A 23,105-nucleotide genomic window follows, 5' to 3' on the forward strand; every position below is an offset into this window, starting at 1 on the left:
TTTGTGTTTGCTTTTGTAAACATAGGACCTGTACTGTCTGTCACCATTATAAAACCATACAATGTCAGTATTTTTTAAATATCATCGATTGAAATACTTTAAATGTGTCTTGTCTTGTGTCATTTATCATCTTTTATTACATGGCTTGGTTGAATGCTTGATTCTGATTGGTCAATCGCTTAATTCAGCGGTGAGTTATCTCATGATAATGACCGCTCCGCTGTATAATGACCGCTGCCTAATCAAACCCTCTGAGCACCACCAGCTGCGCGGCTGCGCCCGCTTGATTTACTGCCGTTTCCAACATAACAGCCATGTAAACACACACACTACTGACACACAATGTAATTTACAGCTAAACATTGCTCTTAAAAATGTTTTTGAAAACATTTGAGCGAGAAATAGACGAAGCAGCTGGACCCGAAAATGGATTCTATTTGATCAACTCACTTCCTTGTTTTCCGACAGTGCTTCAGCCCTGCAGCTGGGCAGACGCAGCCAGCGCGAAGTTATGGAATACTTTTTTTGTTGTGTTTTGGATCAATGGATTAATTTATGTTAGTTAGCCATGTAATAAGCGGGATAATATCTGGCTAGGTGGTCATTGTCGGGATATAATTCACCTTCAGGGAGTGTAACCACCTCGGCTTCGCCTCGGTGGTTAAACTCCCTGTCGGTGAATTATCTCCCGACAATGACCACCTAGCCAGATATTATCCCTTACCTATTCTATCCTGCAAGTTATTTTGACTTGGTGATGTTTTCCCGCACGCAGCCACTAGGTGGTACTAGCACTGGTAGACGTGACAGAGAACTGTCATAGAGCTGCTGGTGGTCGTGGTCATCATAATAAGGATAGTTTAAAGGGACTAGGGAGTAGCAGTACTAGCTTTGAATACACGCTTTTTATATTTTGTAGTACAAATCATCACGAGCTGAAACAAAACAAAACGAATCCTACATGTTTAGATGTCTCTCTGTCGCTGTCATCCCGTAGGCCTAAAGTAATAATTAAATAGCAGCTATAGGATGATGTGATGATATGTTTACAAACTTCGGAATTGGGACTTCCAGTCATGGATTGCTGGTCCCAATCCCATACACTGACTGGTATTTGGAAAACATATAACACATGGTCCATTGTGTTTGTGTCCAAGCTACAATTATGTTGTACAGTAGCAGCATGTGTTCCGCAAAGATAATTTATAATGTAAAAATAATTCTCTTATCTTAACCTGTTGTGATGCCCTGCGGGGCAAACAGGTTGACTGACACGCGGCCCGTCCAATGGGGCCGTGGGATTTCCTTAATTCCGGGTTTTGACCCAATCGGAGTGGAGCACCGACGTCCGTCACGTACGGTTGACTCTGAACTTGAGAGGGATACGTGCTGCTGTGAGCGTGCAGCAATGTTCCAACATCAAACCAAGACATTAGCCTCGCATTGCTATCACCTAACTCGTATGAATACACATTAATTTCTACCGGTCGCTGCTGCTGTCAAATGTGGACCGCGGACAAAGGATAACGGCGTCACGCTGTCAAAGTGTGTTATTGAATGAGCTTATCGCGTGTTGTTTTTGATTGGATTCGTACTGACTGTACACCATCATCATCATCATCATCATCAAGTTCCCACCATGAGGATCTTCCTGTCTCTGCTGAAAAACAGCCACCCAAAGATTGAATATTATTCCAGATTCTCGCCCTCTCCGCTCTCCATCAAGCAGTTTTTGGATTTTGGTGAGTATAGGAAGAGGAGGAGACTGGAGTGTGGTGTGTGTCAGTGTGTGCGTGAGTGAGTGAGTGAGTGAGTGAGTGTGTTATGTTCTGTATCACAATATCTTACATAATATGATTTTCAGTCATAGAATAATAGGGCCCCCTTAATTGGCTTGGCTCTTTATTAAGTTGTTTCCTAGAATCGTGGCAGCCATTGCAGAGTCAGATTAATGTGAGTTCAGTTGGCTATAAATAGGTCCACACTGTCGCCGTGAAACCTTATGCCCAGACTGTTATGAGATGACACGGTGCTTTTGAATTGAAGGTTTACTCAAAACACAGTCGTCACAGGTCATGCAGAACAATAGTGCTTTTATCTCTTCTTCTTTCATGTCAACTTGACCCCCAAATTAATGTATTACAGTATTTGGCCATTGATTAAAATGTTTAGAGATGTCCCAAGATTTTAATTTAAGCCAAACCCTAACCATTTGAATTAAAATAACAGATCTACAAGATTGCAACGCATCACATTGTAAGGGTTAAAGTGGTTAACAGATTATTATGCTTAAACAGATGTTTAATGTTACTCTTTCTGGGAACCTCCTGGAATACCCCAAGGATCTCTGAGGGTCCCCAGACCACACTTTGAGAACCTACTGCTCTAGGCAGCTACACACAGCACAGACAAGCCTAAGAACAGAATACAGCAAACTCCGGAAGGTTCAAAATTGCACGTGACTTCTGGTGGTGGTGTCATCAACTTCACCACAAAGGCTTTGGTTTAATTAATCCGCCCGTGATTAAAAGCATGACCAGCTGAGATTAAAACATGATTTCTGGACAATAGTTCACAGCCGTGGCAGACAAGATATACACTGCTACAGGAAGTAACAACAGGTTGGGTCTTGCCCTCCCCCATTGCCCTACCCCATTGCCCTATCCAATCCTGCCAGGAGAGAGGCATGCCTATGTGACTGTGTCCCAAGGACGAACTAAAAGATAATCATCGTCACACACCTCACTGGTGGTATGCCATTCGCCCTGGCAGAATCATCTGGTTTCCAGACGAGGTCTGCCAGACCACGAGTCACTATTTTGGTCGCGTTGTCTTCTAGTTGATTCCCAAAATGTTAACTGTTCCAAAAGTGTGAGTGCTTTTCACATAGCAGGCATGATTTTCTCTCTTGACTTATTCTCTTAGTGCCAGATCCTACATTCATATCCCTGAGGCTTATATGAGAGATGAGGTCAACAACCTTAGTCTAGTGAGGTAAAGCCCTTGTCCTTACTCCTTATCATATCTTTTCCGTTCTAACAGAATTCTGAAGTCACACTCATGACTATGCTCACACTGTGGTGCCATGCTTTTTCACTTGTATCAGCACTTTCACATTGAGCTCAGTAAATGTGTTTGTGCAATATAGTCTTGTCCGTGTATGGGGGAGGGGAGCTGGGCAGGGAGGGTGACATTAGTAACTGCACGTACTCTTACAGGGTGTGATGGCACATCACTAGTGTGATGGCACTAGTGCCATCGCACTACAGGGTGTGATGGCACATCACTAGTGTGATGGCACTAGTGCCATCGCACTACAGGGTGTGATGGCACATCACTAGTGTGATGGCACTAGTGCCATCGCACTACAGGGTGTGATGGCACAAACCGGCAAGAACTCGCCGGTTTACCAACTCTCCGCAGCGGAAAGTGGAGAGAAACAAGTTTCAATGTCTTCATAATTTCCAAAGTGATCAAATTATTTTGTGCAATTAAATGGTCAGCTAGATAATGATTCAAATGTGAGTATGAATACCAATGATAGTACCAATGATATTTCAGGATGTTGTTTGCTAATGAATTACATTGTTTCGGTACTTGGTGTCTCAACTTTAGCATTCCTACTTCATCTAGTGTCAACTCTAAACAACTATCCTCTCTCTCTCTCTCTCTCTCTCTCTCTCTCTCTCTCTCTCTCTCTCTCTCTCTCTCAATTCAATGCAATTTAAATAAAGGTGAAGTAAAACTAAAATGCACTAAAAAACCGTGGCGAGTCGGAAAACCGGCGAGTTCTCCGGTTACCCTTGTCAGCAGGGAGTGTTGGGCGGAAGGAGTAGGATGAAGGCTCTAGTAGTCTATTCCCTCCCGGTGGGGTATCCTCACTGGGAGTGTACAGTATGTGCCTGATGTGGGGAGGATTTAAGTAGTATAACTAAAATTGGGAAGAAAAAGGGGTAATAAGCAAAGAAATCTTAGAGTTGACCATCATTTTTGTGTCGTGTACAACCTAAGAGTCTGCAATGAGAAAGCAACACTGTTTCAGTCATTGTTCTTCTGCAGGCATTCAATAAGCTGTGTATCGTGTTTACGCTAGGCTTGCAAAAAATGCAAGCTTTTTGGCCTCGTACTGTCACTACGTAGGGAAACCACTGCCAGTCCAATTAAATAATGCACTGTTGGAAAGTTGTTTAACTGAATTAAATTGTGCTGAGTCACATCTGCACTCTGCAGTGGGGCATTCAACATTTCTTTAATATAAACCTAGTTGGAATTAGGGCTATAGTTATGTACAAAATCAAATATCACAGTTTTTGGCCAAATTATACCTTATTGAAATTGCGATGATATTGTATGGATGACTATTGTGCTTTACCATAATACTTACACAATGAATGAGATTTTTGATTAGAAAAAATCCTCAATAACAAAAATAGCAAATATTAGAGCAGTGTAATGATGATTATTATGTCGTTCTGCATCCGTGTATTATAAAAGAGATAACACAAATAGGCCTTTAACAATATTTATTAACAGGCCTGGGGATATTTTGTATAGGATATGCATCTTCCACAAAATGTCTGATCTCACAGTCCGAAAGGGCAGTTTTTTAGCAGATTATTCAATGCATGAACACTACTGTTTCTCATCATTCTCCAAAGTGTACACTACTAGAAGAAATATTAGTTCCTGTTGTAGAACCACTTAAATGGATATTTCACAGAGTTCATATTAACGACCTCAAATGAACTTACAAGTACAATTCATAGATAGTTGATGAAAACATAAATAAGTCATAAGTCATGTAAGTTCTTGCTTTACTGCAATGCAGCCTTTAAAACCAGGAAAAGACAATGCTTATGTGTTATGTCATATAACGATATTACAACATCCAAAATCCCCTTCGATATCTAGTCTCATATCACAATATTGACGTAATGCACAGCCCTAGTTAGAAAGCAGACATTTACAATAATACATCAATGTATAAAAACAACAAAAGTGCATTTTTCCCATAAGATTGATTGTGGGTGTCTCTCAGGCAGGGAAAATGCATGTGAGAAGACGTCATACATGTTTCTGCGCAAGGAGCTGCCCGTGCGCTTGGCCAACACCATGAGAGAGGTGAACCTGCTACCCGATAACCTCCTGAGTCAGCCCTCCATCAGACTGGTCCAGAAATGGTGAGATACCTCGTCCAGAAATTCACTTAATACATGATGATAGGCCCCCGACAGTAAGCTAAGTAAGATAAGGTAGATGCTTGTGTGTGTGTGAGTGAGTGAGATGGCGGGCGGGTGCATATGACAGGTTTGTGTGTGTGGACTGCAGTTCGGAGGGGCTGACGGCCATATATGGTGGCGTGACCTGACGAATGGACAGGCAGGTTTTTATAGTAATCTGTTATTAATTTATTCTGATCAGTGTTTGGATCTATTACGTATGCGCTATAATAATTCAAATGCTTGTGTGTGGGTGGTGGTGAGGGCTTCCCTAGGGGGGCTGAGTCCATAGAGAGAGAACAGTGTACAGAATGTGAGTTTCACTTTGACTGTTTCTTCTTTTCAGGTACATGCAAAGCTTTGTGGAACTGCTGGGTTACGAGAACAGAAAACCAGAGGATCCTCATGTGTTGAATGAGTGAGTGATGTACTGAATAGAGAAGCAACTTGTAGCCACATATTTAACCTGTGTTTTGTCTGAAAACAAGAAAAAAAACGAGCGCTCTCTCGCACGAGACACTTTGGTAAGTATTGTGTCAGATATATGATTCCGGTTAAAAAATCATCCAAGTTGTCCTTTAACTGCAGAGCACTAGGCAACACTTGAGTAGTATTACCCTCTGTGGCATAATTGATGTAACAGAAGGTAATATTCAACGCAGTAGTAGGTGGGTCAAACATTCAGTACAATGTAGTACAGTAGGTACAGCTCTAAATGAATGTGTAAATCATCTATCCATTGCACACTGCCCTGTCTCACTGAAGTTGCCCATCCCTGTAATAAACAAAGCCCTATTCTGGGCTGATTGGGCAGTTAAGAGTATATATTTATACCATAACAATGCCCTGGTTACAGAGTGACAGTCCTTTATGACAGATAGAGGCTGTCATGACCAGATTCCTATGGTCATGACTCATGATAATGACCTCGATATATCAAAGTACAACAATGTCCAAGCCCTGGAAAAGTTATGAAAGGTCATATTGGAAAAGAACAGTGGGTGGTCCACCGTGCCTCAAGCCCAGTTCAGGCTGGTCCGGTGTATCTCAGGAGCAGGAACTAGTAAGGCATGAAGGAAGATGGCACTAGAGCAAACTTATTAAAGGACCACTTCACCACTTTTCAACATCTCTTCATATAATTGGTCCTCACTAATGTTCATGATAAAACACCACCATTTTTTCCTACTCAGTCTGTGTCTCATAGGAGGGCTTTGGGCAGTTCGGACACCCGTCCACCAGTGACATCATCATTAGGCAGATTTTTTTTTAAAACAAGATTTGTTTTAAAATATATTTAGATTTGTATTATCGTGAGAACGATGGCTTCAACTTTTGCATTGCAACTTTTCAGGAAAAGAAAGCCTGCCGTTTCTATTAGCTTGGATTCACCATCGATGATGTCACTGGTGGACGGGTTTCTGAACTGCCCACAGCCTTCCTATCTGACACAGACTGAGTAGGAAAAAATGGTGGTATTTTATCATGAACATTAGTTAGGACCAATTAGAGGAAGAGAAGTTGAAAAGTGGTGAAGTGGTCCTTTAAAGCCGTTCTCTTATTAACAGGGTGCAGGCAAAACACATGACCCAATGAAGATGTATTAACGTTGTTATATGTTTTGCTTGCACCCTGTTAATAAGAAAAAGGCTACCACTTACAGCTGCAGAAGCCACAAACAGTCCTCCACAGACCCACGTTACGTACACACATAAATGTGTGTTTTTTCGTTTTTCGACAAACCGTTGGTCCGAGTTAAACTGCCATTTTACTGAGTACCTACTGTTTTCCATCCATCCATCCATCCATCCGGCGGCGGTGGCTCAGGGGTAGAGTGCCTGGATGGTAACCGCAAGGTTGCCAGTTCGAACCCGGGCTCCCCCAGAGTTACTGTCGAAGTGTCCTTGAGCAAGACACTGAACCCCTAATTGCTCCCGATGTGCTAGTTGGTGCCTTGCATGGTTTCCGCTGCCATCGGTGTATGAATGGGTGAATGTAATGCACAATCTATGTAAAGCGCCTTGGATAAAGGCACTATATAAATTTACCATTTACCATCCATCATCTTTTCTTTCATCCACTAATTCCAGTTTCCTGGAGCTGTTGATAGAGGTCCGCAACCGCAACAACGACGTGGTTCCTACCATGGCTCAAGGGGTCTTGGAGTACAAGGAGAAGTTTGGTTTTGACCCCTTCATCAGCAGCAACATACAGTATTTCCTGGACCGCTTCTACACCAACCGCATCTCTTTCCGCATGCTCATCAACCAGCACAGTGAGTGTCACATTATCACATGTTGTGATTGATTTATTGAATACTTATCTTTCAAATTTGTTAACAGTCAACACAGGTTCTTACAAGTTCTTACAGATTATAAATTGTTGTAGATAAAACATTGTGATATGAATTACATTGTTCTTTTATAGAAAACAAAAAATGAAAGAAAAAAGGACAAAAAAGAGAAAGAAAACCCTCAACCCTCCCACCCATACAGCTCAGTGACACCGCATACTATAGAATAAAATAGTAATTTGAAAAATGGAAAACATCTGAAAGAAAATGTCGTACAGTCAACCACATCAGTGGTATCCTGTCTATGAATTGTTTCTACTCAAGTAATGGACAAGGGGCAGCCAAACCTTATCAAATTGTTTCTCCCTGTTTCTCAGGAAATACCATATTCTCTCAAGATGAAGCGTACTAGTCATTTAATTTAGCCAATGCTTAAATGCAGGAGCCTCCTCCTTTTTCCAGTGCGTCAAAATTAGTTGTTTTGCTGTAATCAGACCATATGAGAAGAGTTGTTTCTGTGCTCTCGTCAACCTAGGCATGGAGTCTGACAAACCCAGAATAATTAGTACAGGATCGGGGTCTATTTTGGAACAGTTTTGTTGAGCTTTGAGTCAAACAACTCCCACCTGCAAGTGGTGATGTAATATATGCGTATGCCCTCTCAGTCTCCTCTTTGTTTAATCAACAGGGAAAGTCATCTTGACTTTATAGAGCATCAGCTCTCTAAAACTAACAAGACTGATGGCTTAATGCAATATTTGCAGCAAGATCTTCTAATGCTGCCTTCACACTAGCGGCAGAGTTGGCATTGAAGGGTTGCTTAACACACTGGTTGACGCCATGCATCAAGCATGTGTGGGAGCGACGACCAAGAACAATATAAAGGGTTACAAATAACTGACGTCATGAAACAAAAACACATGATTGATTGACACCTCACTGCGTCACTGGAGTGCTGAAAATACGTTTAAGCCATCTCAACTATTCTGCGTCAGTGTCACTTTGTCTCTGCTAGTGTGAACGCAGCAACAGGGTGTCACTCAGTACGAGCCTCATGTTTACAGTGTAAACATGAGGCCACAGCCGTCATTACTATTTTCCATCTTGTTTATGTCAAAAGCTCTCTCTGCACTTTATCTTAGAAATCCAAATTGACAGAAGGACCAAAAGGATTTGTAATCGATAGAGAAGTAGATTTGGTCATGGATTTAATATTTTCAGTAAAATCCATTCAAATGTACTGAATTTTAGATAGATCTTCATTGTCATTGCTTGCATTATAGAGCTTCACCACTGGCATACAAATAAATAACCATACTGTGTACAATAACCCAAAGTGCAATAGTGCTAGTGCAAAGTAATGGTGCAAAGTCATAATAGTTCAGCAATGCATAGTCCAAAGTTCAATGCAAAGACCAAGTCCATTTTCAGTACCTTTTTAGTACTATAGAGGAGGCTCGGGATGGGGGGGCGGGGGGCAGGTTGTTCATTCAGCAGCCTGACAGCCTGTGGGTAGAGGCTGTTGGTCAGTCTGTTGGTTCTGGACCGGATGGATCAATATTTCCTACCAGAGGGCAGACGTTGGAAAGGATGGTGTGCTGGGTGGAACTACTGGTCCTGTAGGATGTTATTTGTACGGCATAGGCAGCGGGAGGTGAAGACTGTGGAGATCTCTGGAAGACTGGTCCCAATGATCCTCCCTGCAGCCTTGACCACTCTGTGGATGGCCTCCTTGTCTGCCCTGGTGCAGCTGGTAAACCACACCAGTAGCCCATAGGTGAGCACAGTGCACACTCTCTACTGCATAGTGGTAGAAGTTGATCAACAGAGTTTGTGGAAGTCCTGCCCATTTAAGTTTCCTTAAAAAGAAAAGGCGTTGCTGTGCCTTCCCCACGGCAGAGGTGATGTTGGTCTTCCAGGACAGGTCGTCGGCCACAGTCACGCCCAGAAACCTAAAGTTTGTGTGTGAAGAGTGTGTAGAGAAGTGGACTAAACATGCAACCCTGGGGGGCCGCGGTGCTAATGGGCAGGGTGGGGGAGATGTGATTGACAATTCTGACATGTTGTGTGCGGTTAGTTAGAAGTTAGTTAGTTAGTTACATAGTGTAGTGTTCAGTCCAAGTTCGTGTAGTTTGCTGTGGAGTTTTCTAGGCAGGATAGTGTTGAAAGCCGAACTAAAGTCAATAAAAAGGAGTCTCCCATATGTGTTGCTCACAAGGGCTATGGCATCCTCTGTTGACCTGTTCCTCCTGTAGGCAAACTGATAGTGATCTAATGATGGCGGTATGGCAGCTTTGATGTGTTTCATAACCAGTCTCTCAAAACATTTAGCGACAATAGGGGTGAGTGTCACAGGCCTGTAGTCATTCAGGCCTGTGACATTCAGTTTCTTGGGAACCGGGACTATTGTCGCTGCCTTAAGACGTGCAGGGACCCAGCATGAACCCAGAGACAGGTTAAAGATGGTGGTGAAAACTGGTGCTAGTTCAGCTGTGCAGTCCTTGAGCACCCGTCCCCTGGATTCCATCTGGACCCGCCACTTTCCGGGAGTTGATGTTGCGTAGGCCTGACCACATGAGTGCTCAGGAGTAAGGTGGAGCCATCAGAGGGGAGAGGGGGCGACACCGGGTCCTTATTGTCCCTGTCAAAACGTGCATAGAAGGTGTTTAACTTCTAGGGGTGCGCTGCCATTGACAGGGGGGGATGTTCTTCCCTTATAGTCCGAAATTGCCCTGACATCCTCCCACACCTGCTGGGGGCTTGAGGAGCTGTAGAAGTGGGCTTCAATGTGGGTCTTATATGCCAGCTTGGCAGATCTGACCTCGCCATGCTGGGCTGAGTTTGTCCTGAGTTTGCCCTGAGATGGCCACCGCCCTCTCAGGGCTGACCTCGCCATGCTCTATGCATTGGTGTCCCCAGATCTATGTGCCGCATTCCTGGCTCTTACTAGTGATTGTAGTTTTGGTGTCATCCAAGGTTTTTCGTTTGGAAAGACACAGATCTGCTTCCAGTGTGTAACATTATCCACACAAAAATCCAGCACTGAGTCTGTAAAATTATTCAGAAACCCACGCGTCAGTGCTTCCGGGCCACTAAAAATATCCCAGTCTGCCAACAACCATGTTGGAGAAAGTGTAACCACATGAACCCCGACCATACACATGTTTTCTGGAACTGTGCAAAAATACAACCTTTCTGGGAGATAATGCATACATCCATATGTGAGGTAATAGGATACGAAATTCCCTGTTCTTGTCTTGTACTGTATCTGGGTCATATATGTAGAAGAATCTGTACATCCGGGAGACCAATACCTGGTCAAAATCTTCTTAGCTGCTGGGAAAAAAGCGATCACAAAGAACTGGCTCAAGACTGAAATACCAGACTATAAACAATGGTGAACCATCATGGACAATATCGAAGCCATGGAAAAGTTGACATTCAAATTAAGAATAAGAGAAGATCTCTATGAGAAAAGATGGGAAAAATGGTCACTGTATAAATGGAAAAGAGGTGAATTGAGTAAGGAAGAGTTAATGGTACCCCCAAGTAAAGGTTCTAATTGAGTATACTTTATTTTGTAATTTTATTTATGATTCGTTTATTTTGTGTTTTATTTTGTTTTAATTTCTGTGTTTATTTGAATATATGTCTGTAAACCCTCAATAAAAACAAAGTTGAAAAAAAAAAATATATATATATATATCCCAGTCTGTGGTGCTGAAGCAGTCCTGGGGCCCAGGGATAGCTTAGGGACAGACCTGACTTCGGGCCTACTAGATCAGATTTGTGGAGTGTACCAAGGTTGCAGGAGGAGCGAAACATGATCAGAGAGACCTAGATGGTGGTACACCTGGGCTCTGTAAGCATGGGCTATGTTGGTGGTATAAACCTGATCAAGTATATTGCTCCCTCTAGTAGCACATTTCTCATTAAAATGTTTCTATTCACTGTATTTCTTTGTAGCTCTCCTGTTTGGCAATGACACCAACCCAGCTCATCCCAAACACATTGGCAGCATTGACCCCACCTGTCACGTGGCTGATGTAGTCGGAGGTAAGATTTGAAAGACCTTTTCTCATTAAACATAACTTCTTCAAATTAAAATTTAATTTCAATTAGCAGCATTTTATTTTTTTGACTAGTTGCAAAAATGCCACACGATTTTGATTCTTATTATTTCACTCAAGCAATTCTTGGATTTTTTTTTATGGTATTTATTATGGCTTTCGCCTTTATTTTATTTTTTATAGAGGGATACAGAGAGAGATGATGGGGGGGGGTGACACGCAGTAAAGCCGTCGGGATCGCTAGTCGAACCCGCGGCACACTGCCAGACTGGATTACCAGCCAAGGTGCCCAGATGGCTATGCCAGCCGCCTGGGCAAAACAACTCTTGGATTAAATTAAATGTTTTTTAATTGAGCATAGAATTTGAGCATAGATACACGAAGCATAGTTTGACGTCGGAGCTCTGTCTCTATTCATTCCATCCCTGTAAGCATGAAAAATGTACAATTAAGTGATTTTTTACAGGGAATGAATAAGGGCAATATAGAATCGGAGCCTACAGGTGGATGCTGGGGAGGCGGTGGGATTGCAAAACTTCATAGGGCAGCAGCAGACAGTGAAGCAATGTTCAGTAGAGGCAGAAACCGTAGAGCAGCACAGTGTAGCAACCAGCAAGGAGGGAAAGCGAGGAATGGCCAGGTAGGCAGGGACGTTTAAATAGCCCGCCCTGATCAGATAAAGAGTGCATGTGACTGACTAGTCATTTGATCAGGGTTTGGCACGCTGCCTTGAGTTGTCTGCCTGAACTAGCTCTGCAGGCTTCGCATTATCTTTTCCCCCGTCTGTTTATTTTGTACACATGTATTATCTTGTGGTCCATTTCTTTTGCACTGCTGAACTAAATGTTTGCATAGCGCAGTTATAAGGAAAAGTCCTTCTGCACACCTACAATGGACAAGTGCATCGGATAACAGGAACTGATAAGTAGAAAAAAGAATCCCGCACACTGTCTTCACTTGAGATTAGATTTTATTGCAACGTTTCGGTCGTCAGGTCATCAGGCCTTCAACGATAAGTAGCATCAAATCAAGGGAGGCTTTATTCAAGATTTCTCCCCATTTTTTGACAAAGTCAGTGTTGGACTTTCCTATGGTGGGGGCTGTGTCGTGCCTTAGTCCCCTCGGTATCCTTTTGTTTCGCCAGTACTCACTGAGTGTGGATCCATGCATCAGGAGTCTGGTCTCTTTTATGTGAAGTTTCTCCAGCTTACGTTTCATCTCGCTAGAAGAAAGCGCGCTGTCCAAATCCATGTTTGGTAGCAGGATCCTTTGTGCGTCTTCATTTGAGAATTCAAAGGTAGTAGCACTGTTCTGTGTGAGCTCGTTTAATTCTTGAAAGGAGCTCATGTTGGAAGTGAATAGGGTGCAATAAAGGAAGGAAGCCAAAGGAGCAAACTATAAGGAAAAGTCCTTCTGCACACCTACAATGGACAGGTGCGTCGGATAACAGGAACTGATAAGTAGAAAAACGAATCCCGCACACTGTCTTCACTTGAGATTAGATTTTATTGCAACGTTTCGGTCGTCAGACCTTCATCACGACCGAAACGTTGCAATAAAATCTAATCTCAAGTGAAGACAGTGTGCGGGATTCTTTTTTCTACATAGCGCAGTTATGAAATAGGTCCAGCTCAGTTATGCTTTATGCAATCTGGGAATCCATCAGCAAAATAATTGCATCTGGGGGCACCGCCCAATTCCCTGTGTAGAGACCACTTCTCCTTCAGCCCTCCTTTTTGTTTTTCATTCCTACTAACAACAAACTAACGGGAGTTTGTCGACAGATTCAGCTGTTTGCTTGGAAATGCATTAACTTGTCTGTGCTTTGTCTCTCAGATGCCTATGACACAGCCAAGATGCTATGCGAGAAGTACTATATGAATTCTCCTGACCTCAAGATCGAGGAATTCAACCGTAAGAGAGATTCACTCTTGTGTTGTATGTTTGTATCATTCTGATCATCAAGATAATATTATTAACAGTGTTTCTCCTACTATTGTATTGGTGGTGGTGGCGGCGGTGGGGGGCATGGGAGGGATTTGGTGCAATGACTAACCCAGTATAAAAATAGATTTACATTTACATACATTCAGGCTGTAGACTTAATTACACACCAGACATAGACTTGTAGCTTTTACCCATCTATCTTCTATTCATCCATGATCTGCCCATTCAATCTATTCATTTGCCCATGGCTTGGTGTTTCATAGTGTTGACTTGAAACTACTACTACTACTTGTGTTCTCTTACACATTCTATTTCAAGCTAGTGGTGCCAGAAAGAGAGTCTCAATTTAGTCCTGCTGTGATAAGTGTGATTACGATGTTGAGAATGTGTCTCATTATCTTCAAAGTGTTTGAGTGAGTGAATGCATGTACAGTACGTGGGTGTGTTTTTATGGGTGTTGGGAGGGTGCGAGGAGATCACCCTGTATGCACAAGAAGCACAGTCTGATTCAACCACCCTCCCCCCATGACTACTAGTGACACAATACAGACACAGCCATGGCATCAGTTGTAAAATCAAGATGAATGTTAATCATTTTAAGTCATTCTGTTTGAGAGGTGTGCATTTAAAGGATATAAAGAGCTGAATGAATATTCAGCAGAGGCAGTTGATAATGGCATAGTAGGCATTGTAGCTTGTTTTGTTTACATTCTGTGGATGATCTAGAACAGGCTATACACTGAGTGAAGTCATGCACCAGACATTTTAACAATGGAACCTGTGCACAATGGAAACCACCTATGAAAACCATTCAGCAGCCTCCAAGTCAGACTCAAGTATGCACAGTTTACAGGCTTCTGTCATTTGAACAGTGGCAGCGGTGGCCGAACGGTTTGCGGAGCGGTCTTGATACCGGAAGGTCACCAGTTCGTATCCCCGGACCGGCACGTTAAAATTACCACCGCTGAAGTGCCCTTGAGCAAGGCATTGAACCACTACCATGAAATGTTCTATGAGCAGGGCCTGGCTGTAAACAAGTATCTGATGCTTAGTCCAGTTACCCTGGGTAAATATAGTAACTTTGCTTTGCTTTTGAACCATGCACTGAGGCCCATGGCACAGTGATGTGGCTATTCAGCTGTTGCAGTTTGTTCGTTTGAGTGCACTGAATTTTTTGGCTTTTCTGCCATACTGATAGTATCAAGTGAAGACTGACAGGAAAGAGGGAGAGAGAGAAGTGGAGAGACATGCAGCAAAGGTCGTCATGAATGGGACTGTCAGGCCAAAGCCTATATGTGGCATGCGCCTGGACCACTTGGCCAGCAGGCGCCCCCCAATCAATCCTTTTTAAAGTGTGATTTTCAATATACATTACTATGACATCCTCACACACTTTTCCTGATCTTTCTCCCCCCCACACCTGGCAAACGCCTGGAGAAACCCCTTTCTCCAGGACAAGTCTTGGACTATATCCACTGATGTTTCACTAAAGTGCCAAAGGCAGGCTCTTTGAAACTTTTGAATGTCACATGTGTAATTGTGTACTGTACACATAGTACTGAGCCCTGTATGCCCCATTAAGGAGAGTTAGAAAATGAAAGTGTCTCAAAGCAAAACTGCACTGAGGCGAGTGTGTTATGAACTGATCCATTCCACATACTCAGAGGGAAAATGAAAGCTTATTTTTAGTTTTTATTATGAGCGTCAAAACAAAACTACTGATGGAGGACCACTGACCATGCAACAACAACAGACGTTATTAAGTTATAAAACCGAGACAGAAAAAAAAATCACACCTGTGTGAACTGAGTGGTGCAACTCCCCTCACCCCCTGCCTCTCTCTCTCTCTCTGTAATTAGCACTAGGCAACAGTGCAACACTATCTCTCTCTCTCTGTTTCTGGCACAACAGCGCCACTTTTGCCCCTACTGGTACTCATAGTCACATAGCCACACACATAGCCACCATAGAGTATATAAAAGGATAGAGACTGAACTGGCGCGAAGCTCCGCCCCCCCAGCTATTCATGTCAGTGGAAGTTGCTCAGTGGCGTTTTGAAGCACCCGGAAGACTGCCGGAAGTACCGTCTCAGAACGTCTACTTCCGCATTTGACCACCAAATTTTGGTGGTCAAATGCGGAAGTGCAACCGAGCGCTCAATGTTAAAGCCCAGCTGCACGGTCATGCACGTTTCCCGGTCATGAATCCACGGGTCCGCCTGTAGTCCCTCCTCCTACCACTAGGGCCCAGAGCTTCAACGTTGAATAGCCTCACTGGCCCCTTGATAGCCACACACATAGTCACGGACATTGCTGTTCCTTGGAGTGGTTGCACCACTCAAAAACATTTTTGCCAAACTGTTAAAAACACAATAGTCTGAGTCGAATGAAAATGAAAGTAAACTTTTCCTAATGAGCATCAACCTCAATCTTGAGCCTAACGTTGCTTATAATAAGCAGACTTAAGTTGGCAACACTGATGTCATGACTCATGTCCTCACTCCTGTCCTCACTCCTGTGTTCCAGCGAAGACCCCTGACAAGCCTATCCAGTCAGTGTACGTACCCTCTCACCTCTTCCACATGCTGTTCGAGCTTTTCAAGGTAAGCAAAAAGTAGGACACACACACACTCTTTACGGTCCTGACGCTCCACAGATGTAATTAAAAGTGTAACGTGACCTTGATTCTATCAGGATGGACCACTGCCTGGCGTCAATTTAATTAACTGTGTGTGTGTGTGTGTGTGTGCGTGTGCGTGTGCGCGTGTGTGTAGAACTCAATGCGGGCTACAGTGGAGCTTCATGAAGACAATAAGGAGGGCTTACCACCAGTGAAGGCAAAGGTGACGCTGGGTAATGAGGACCTCTCCATAAAGGTACAGAACACACACACACACACACACACACACACACACACACACACACACACACACACACACACACACACACACACACAGTAAATATCACCTACACTTCGACACGCAGCCAGGAGGAGCCGGGCATCAAACCGAGAACCTTCTGGTTCCAATTAAGATGGCCACCCAACCGATCGATAATTATAGTGTAATTTAGCTGCTCCAGACAAATAACATGTTTGGATTAAACACAGCAAGAACCCAGATAGTTATTTATATCTGAGATAGAAATAACTGGGTTTGGGGGCACGGTGGCACTGTCGGTAGTGCTGTCTCCTCACAGCTAGAAGGTCCTGGGTTCGATTCCCGCTGGGGGCGCTGTGGGCGCTGGGGGCGTGTTCCCTCCTCCGTGCGTCATCAGTGCCCATACCCGAGGTGGGGTTGGCGAAAGGGCCTTTCTGCATGTTCCCCGTGTCCCCTACGGTAGGTACCCTCACAAAAACATGCAGTAATCCTGGTCTCTAAAACTACCTCCCCCTGGCCAGCCAGGGCACCTGATGGAGGGGAAAGTAACTGGTCGGAATAACCTGTTCCTTCCACGCGCTACGTCCGGCCAGGGAAATTCCCCCCTGTCAGGTGAAAAGAAGCAGCTTGGACTCCTCATGCATAGAAGGAGGCTTGAGGTCAGTCCGCTGCCCCCCCAGGTTGACAGAGGAAGTGTAGCGCCCAGGATTACATTAGATAATTGGCACTGGGTGAAAAAACTGGGTTGCAAAATCGTGGGATAAAATTAAAAATAAATAAATAAATAACTGGGTTTAAGGGCTTGATATATTTCATAATGTCATGCACTACACATGGCAGATGTTGAAGCTCACACTGTGTCACTCCTATGGCTATTTTTGGTGTGTGATGTGACGTGCAGCCAAGTATAAATCCAGCTTTAGAGAGATTTGGGTCTTTCAGTTTATTGGCATAAGAAACAAAGGTTTACAACAGCACATATTGTACTTTTTCCCCTCAGCAGATATGGGAGTTTTTCCATTTTTAGTCACATTTTCAAACTCTTTGTCTTTGGGTGGAAGTATGTGTGTCTGATGTCTTGGTACAGCTGGCAGGAAGTTAGACAGTGCAGCTCGGTTTCCACCTCATCTTCCGTGCAGTAGGTGCACAGTCTGTCCTCTCCTGGGAGCCAGGTTCTCTGTCATGGGACGGTGCTAACTGACTCTGTACGTAGTCAAGGATTTCCTCAGTTTTGGATCAATCCCAGTGCTTGGGTATTCTGCCACTGTGTATTCTCTTTTCAGGGCCAAAACGCCAAATTGCATTCCAGTTTTCTCTGGGTTTTGGTTGATTGTTCCAATGAGTCATATAGTTTTGTGTGTGCTTGTGTTAGTGTACAGAGGGAGGCATCTCTCTAGTCTCGAGTTTCTCTGTACAGTACAGTGTACATTATTTGGTGCTTTCCGTCGGATGCACAGAATGGATTTACAGAACTTTGCATGCAGAGTCTCGATTTAGTGTTTTAGTATTTTTCTAAATATTGGTTAGCGAGTGGACCCTTTGGGGATGTTTCTGGCTGATGTTCTTTTAGATTTTTTGGTTTCTTTCTGTGTTCAGATCAGTGATCGAGGAGGAGGCGTTCCCCTTAGGAAGATAGACCGTCTGTTCAACTATACATACTCCACCGCCCCTACACCCTCCCAGGAGCCTGGAGCTGTCCCACTGGTACGTGTACTCAGACCACACACACACACACACACACACACACACACACACAGGGGCGTAACTACCGTGACGCAGACAACGCGACTGCGTGGGGGCCCAGAGGCAAGGGGGGCACACGGCCGCCCACCTGTGCCGTCTGAAATTATAATACAGAGATGCAATGACAGTTGAGTTGAGGGGCACTCGCTGATCAGCCTGCGTCAGGGCCCAGTGACGTCTAGTTACGCCACTGCACACACACACACACACACACACACACACACACACACACACACACACACACACACACACACACACACACACACACACACACACACACACACTTCACCCCTAAAATGATTATTTGATTGTGATTGCTGAGTGCTGTTTATTTTGTTTACAGTTTGTGAATGTCTCTGTCTCTGTCTGTGTGCCTCTGGTGTCCTTCCTCCAGGCTGGTTTTGGCTATGGTCTACCCATCTCTAGACTGTATGCCTCTGTATGACTCTGTCTCTGTGTGCCTCTGGTGTCCTTCCTCCAGGCTGGTTTTGGCTATGGTCTACCCATCTCTAGACTGTATGCCTCTGTATGACTCTGTCTCTGTGTGCCTCTGGTGTCCTTCCTCCAGGCTGGTTTTGGCTACGGTCTACCCATCTCTAGACTGTATGACTCTGTATGACTCTGTCTCTGTGCCTCTGGTGTCCTTCCTCCAGGCTGGTTTTGGCTACGGTCTACCCATCTCTAGACTGTATGCCTCTGTATGACTCTGTCTCTGTGTGCCTCTGGTGTCCTTCCTCCAGGCTGGTTTTGGCTACGGTCTACCCATCTCTAGACTGTATGCCAGGTACTTCCAGGGGGATCTGAAGCTCTACTCCATGGAGGGTGTGGGAACTGATGCTGTCATTTATCTGAAGGTAGGTTGTATTTACCTTGCCTCTTATTTTCCATAGTGTTTGATTCATAAGCGTCCTCACATGAACCAACATTAAAGGAGAATTTCATACTAAAAGTCTTTCTTACCTTTCTTTGTAGTTGTTACGTCCCCACCAAAGAGGTCCAGGTGTTATTTTGTGCAAAAGCTCCTTATTGGCTATTTCCCCTACCATAAGCCCTAAATGAATTGCATTGAATTGAATGGGGCTATGGGGTGTTGTGCTAATTCGCTTATTTCCATCGCTCAAAATTATTATTTTTTTGTATATATCCTCTCTTCATAATGTAAATAATATCCCAAGCGGCACACTTCACTAATTATTTCGATGGAAATAACACCCCATAGCCCCATTCAATTCAGTGCAATTAATTGAGGGCTTATGGTAGGGGAAATAGCCAATAAGGAGTTTTTGCACAAAAAAACACCTGGACCTCTTTGGTGGGGACGTAACGACTACAAAGAAAGGTAAGAAAGGTAAGAAAGCCTTCTAGCATGGAATTCTCCTTTAACTCACGCACACAACCTCTTCATTATTTGCCCTCTGTAGTTTCTCTTTGAGTGTGTCCTCATTGGTTCTTTATGTTTGACTGTTCCACCACCAACAGGCCCTGTCAAGCGAGTCATTCGAACGCCTGCCCGTCTTCAACAAGTCAGCGTGGCGGCATTACAAGACCAGTAACGAGGCGGACGACTGGAGCAACCCCAGCAAAGAGCCACGCGATGCCAGCAAGTCCAATTACAAGGCCAAAAGATAACTTGTGTCTAACTCCGCTAGTCCCTAACCCTAGCTACCCCTTGCTGGCCAGAGCATGTACAGTATGATGAACCTTGCCCTTGGGTAAATACTAGTTTAAGATCAGTTTTGAATCAACATTCCAATGGGTAAAGTTGCTAACAGGGTTTCCCGCGGCCATAAAAAAACGGCAAAGGTCAGTCAACTTGAAAATGCAATTCTCAGGCCATGGAAAAGTCATGGAGCAAAAATTATATATATATATTGCATCAACTAGATTTAAAATGAACTATTTATAAATGTGTGTTTCAAGGTTTCATCACATTATATCCAACGTTACACATTATTTAAGCTGCAAGTTATTGAGTTGTCATGGAAGAGTTACTGAAAATCATGAATGTGACCAAATTGTAACAAACACAGAGTTACGCAGCTGGAAGATACAAACTGACCGTAGATCTGTACCCAATGGCAATGATTCTGGTGTTAATGACAGCCTGTTGCCTTCTCAGTAAGCCACAAACTGGCTCTTCCAAAGTAGATCATCTCTTGTGAATTTGGTCATTTGGCCAGTTGAGGCCTTTTTGTCAACCGCTGTATTAGTAACTTAACTTTGTTGTTATCAAAGTCAGTTCTTCCTCATGAGTCCTACCTGGCTTTGCTGACATGGCTACTCCCCCATGTGGCTGAAGAAGCCCTGCACTGATTCGTCAGAGCTGTAGAAGACTTGCTGTTTAGTTTTTCTGTGTCCAACCCTCACATAAAAGGACCTCTTGTTTCAACTTCCCTCACAAACAGAAAGACCGAGGGTTTGAGTTTCATTGCAAATGGGCAAAGGAGTTTTAATTTCCTTCCCTTGGGAGTCCCTTTTGATTAGACACAAATAGGTCAGTGTGTGTGCTGCCGTGGCAAAATCAAGTTTCAGTGGCATGTTGCTTAAGTGGTGAATAGAGAGAGGAGAACTGCCGAATTTCAACTAGAAATTATAACGGGAAATTGTGAATTAATATATAGTAATGATAATGACATCAGAAAGACAAACAAATTATAAATACAGGTTATTTATAAAGATTTACAGTATAGGAACCAATGTATTTATTTTGTATCTCCATGAGAGAAAGCCTTACCTACTGTATACAGTAAGAATATATTGATATTCTTTTTTTTTTGTGTGTGGTGGCTGTTGGATATACTTTCAGTTTTATTTCAAAAGGGAGAAAGTTCTTACCTTTCAGTTCAGAGTTTTAAGATGTACAGTTGGCTATAGTTCAAGAGAGTTTTAAGATGTATAGTTATAGCTAGTTGTTAACTCGTTATGTGTGCTTTTAGATGCGCATCAATCAGCAATATTGACCGTTATTACAGACAGTGCTTTTGCAAACCAGCAGTTGTACAGCCACACCGACGTGTTTGCCCAGCTCTGAAGCCTTTTGAACAAAATGAAGGACCAAAGGCACATCTTCAAGATTCTTTTAGAACAACACCGTGTCAGCCTTGTCTCTCCTGCAGCTTCTACCGCACCAGCATGATGTTTGTGTTTATGTTGTTGGAAAAATGCACCCTTTGCGGTGAGGAACGGCCTGCTGTGATTGCACGATCCCTTTCTGGCCCAATGCTAACACCACCAGCATGGAAGCTGTGCTGTTGTCTTGACCTGCTGCACTGAATACGCAGCATGAAGTCTGGAATAACAATGTGTGGGTGAAACTGCAGTCAGTTCTCCGTGTGGCCATTTGTGGTATTACTAATCATCACATTACTCTTGAACCTTGAATGATCTTCAGCTACGCTTGTGTGTTTTCAACATGTACTGGTGTCATGTTGTTATTTTCACTGATGATTGGTGGAAGTAGACATATATAGCTATTTAAACAGCAAAATGTGTTTGATATTAATAGGCTTTTGTTTTATCCAGGGAGAAGGGGCCATTTTAAACTTCATGTGAGGAACTATTTAGAATTCAACGATTTTTTGTCTTTGGTTAGATTCCTTTTTGTTGGTTTATATATTTTGTTTTATAGAACAAGTGGGTGTAACTAATTACACAATGAGAAACATATGAAGTTAAGGAAAAGTTGGATAGAGCAGCCTTGAGTGCCAGCAGGGTTACTGAGGCAGAGATCGCTATCACTTGACTTTTGTATTTCATTTTTGTTTGTTGCTGTTAGAGTACACGTCAATGACATTTGGGACCCTTTATGAAAGCTTTTTGCTGTACTGCTATACGCACATTTTTAACATTCATTTGATCTTTTTAGATCAATGTGTCAGAGTAGGTGCTGTTATTTTCACGATAAAAGCATTAAATGGTTGTAAAAAAAACTGTCGGAAAAACATTCCGATCAGCTTGACAAACAAATGGACCATAGGACCGTAGACTTGTGAAACTACAGATGTAAATTAGTTTAAAGCTATTTCTGGTGCAATATTATTGTACATTGTCCCTGTCAAATGAAAAAAAATCACACCCGTGTGAACTGAGTGGTGTAATATAGCCTGTCTGACGTAATGAAATCATGTCTGACGTAATGAAATCACACCCGGGTGAACAGGGTGAACATAGCAACCATGCTCATTTTTTCTGCACTAACAAAGCCAGTTGTAGGAGTGGTTTACACCACTCAATAATGAAATCACACCCGGGTGAACATAGCAACCATGCTAATTTTTTCTGCACTAACAAAGCCAGTTGTAGGAGTGGTTTACACCACTCAAAAAAAGCTGAAGAAAAGATGGTGCTTGGCTTCACGGAGGCTGTTATACGATGGATCTCAATAATCTGAGGTGACTTCCTCTTCTCATCTCCTTCAGCTCTATACAAATAACTGATGAAGACTTGGGAGAGACGCTTCATTATGGGAATCATCCATTGTCCCTCGTTCCCTTCAGTATTGAGACAAAACCTAAAGTTTCCAGCACTGCCAATGCCTTCGTGCGCTGCCATCAGTCATACTTAAAGGGCCACTTCACCACTTTTCAACCTATCTTCATATAATAGGTCCTCACTAATAATCATGATAAAATGGCACTATTTTTTTCTATTCAGTCTGTGTCTCATTGGAGGGCTGTGGGCAGTTCAGAGACCCGTCCACCAGTGACATCATCGATGGGGAATCCAAGCTAATAGAAACTGCAGGCTTTCTATTCAAAGTTGCAATGTGAAAATGGAAGCCACCGTTCTCACGATAATACAAATCTAAAAATGTTTGTAAAGAAATCGTGTTTAAAAAAAAATCTGCCTAACAATGATGTCACTGGTGGACGGGTCTCTGAACTGCCCACAGCCCTCGTATGAGACACAGACCGAGTAGAAAAAATGTAGCCACTATATCATGATTATTAGTAGAG

At 43.2% G+C, this 23,105-nt stretch overlaps 1 protein-coding gene across 4 annotated transcripts; it reads left to right on the forward strand.

Moving 5' to 3' along the window:
• The first annotated feature begins 1,302 nt into the window (after positions 1-1,302).
• On the forward strand, positions 1,303-22,803 carry LOC306912649 (pyruvate dehydrogenase (acetyl-transferring) kinase isozyme 3, mitochondrial-like). 4 transcript variants are annotated; one of them, XM_079489025.1, is made up of 13 exons: positions 1,303-1,742; positions 5,039-5,180; positions 5,566-5,637; positions 7,310-7,494; positions 11,479-11,568; positions 13,419-13,496; positions 16,055-16,131; positions 16,303-16,404; positions 18,004-18,111; positions 18,891-19,004; positions 19,630-19,754; positions 21,677-21,698; positions 22,569-22,803. In XM_079489025.1, exons 1-13 carry the CDS (start codon positions 1,640-1,642, stop codon positions 22,584-22,586), a joined length of 1,236 nt encoding a protein of 411 aa, XP_079345151.1. In that variant the 5' UTR covers positions 1,303-1,639; the 3' UTR covers positions 22,587-22,803. The 4 variants fall into 4 exon arrangements, 3 of the variants coding, with proteins under 3 accessions (XP_079345151.1, XP_079345152.1, XP_079345153.1); XR_013788417.1 differs by lacking the exon at positions 22,569-22,803 and adding an exon at positions 20,390-20,939 and having other exon boundaries at positions 1,304-1,742; positions 20,998-21,698; XM_079489026.1 differs by lacking the exon at positions 22,569-22,803 and having other exon boundaries at positions 1,304-1,742; positions 20,390-21,698.
• Positions 22,804-23,105: the final 302 nt, after the last annotated feature.

The sequence above is a fragment of the Electrona antarctica genome, assembly GCF_951216825.1.
Source record: "Electrona antarctica genome assembly, chromosome: 20".
In the NCBI taxonomy this organism is placed as follows: domain Eukaryota; kingdom Metazoa; phylum Chordata; class Actinopteri; order Myctophiformes; family Myctophidae; genus Electrona; species Electrona antarctica.

Coding starts and splice junctions, on each gene's coding strand:
- LOC306912649 (XM_079489025.1), top strand. CDS start 1,640: ATGAGGATCTTCCTGTCTCTGCTGAAAAACAGCCACCCAAAGATTGAA. Junction 5,638..7,309: donor GATCCTCATGTGTTGAATGA/GTGAGTGATGTA, acceptor CACTAATTCCAG/TTTCCTGGAGCTGTTGATAG. Junction 11,569..13,418: donor CGTGGCTGATGTAGTCGGAG/GTAAGATTTGAA, acceptor TTTGTCTCTCAG/ATGCCTATGACACAGCCAAG.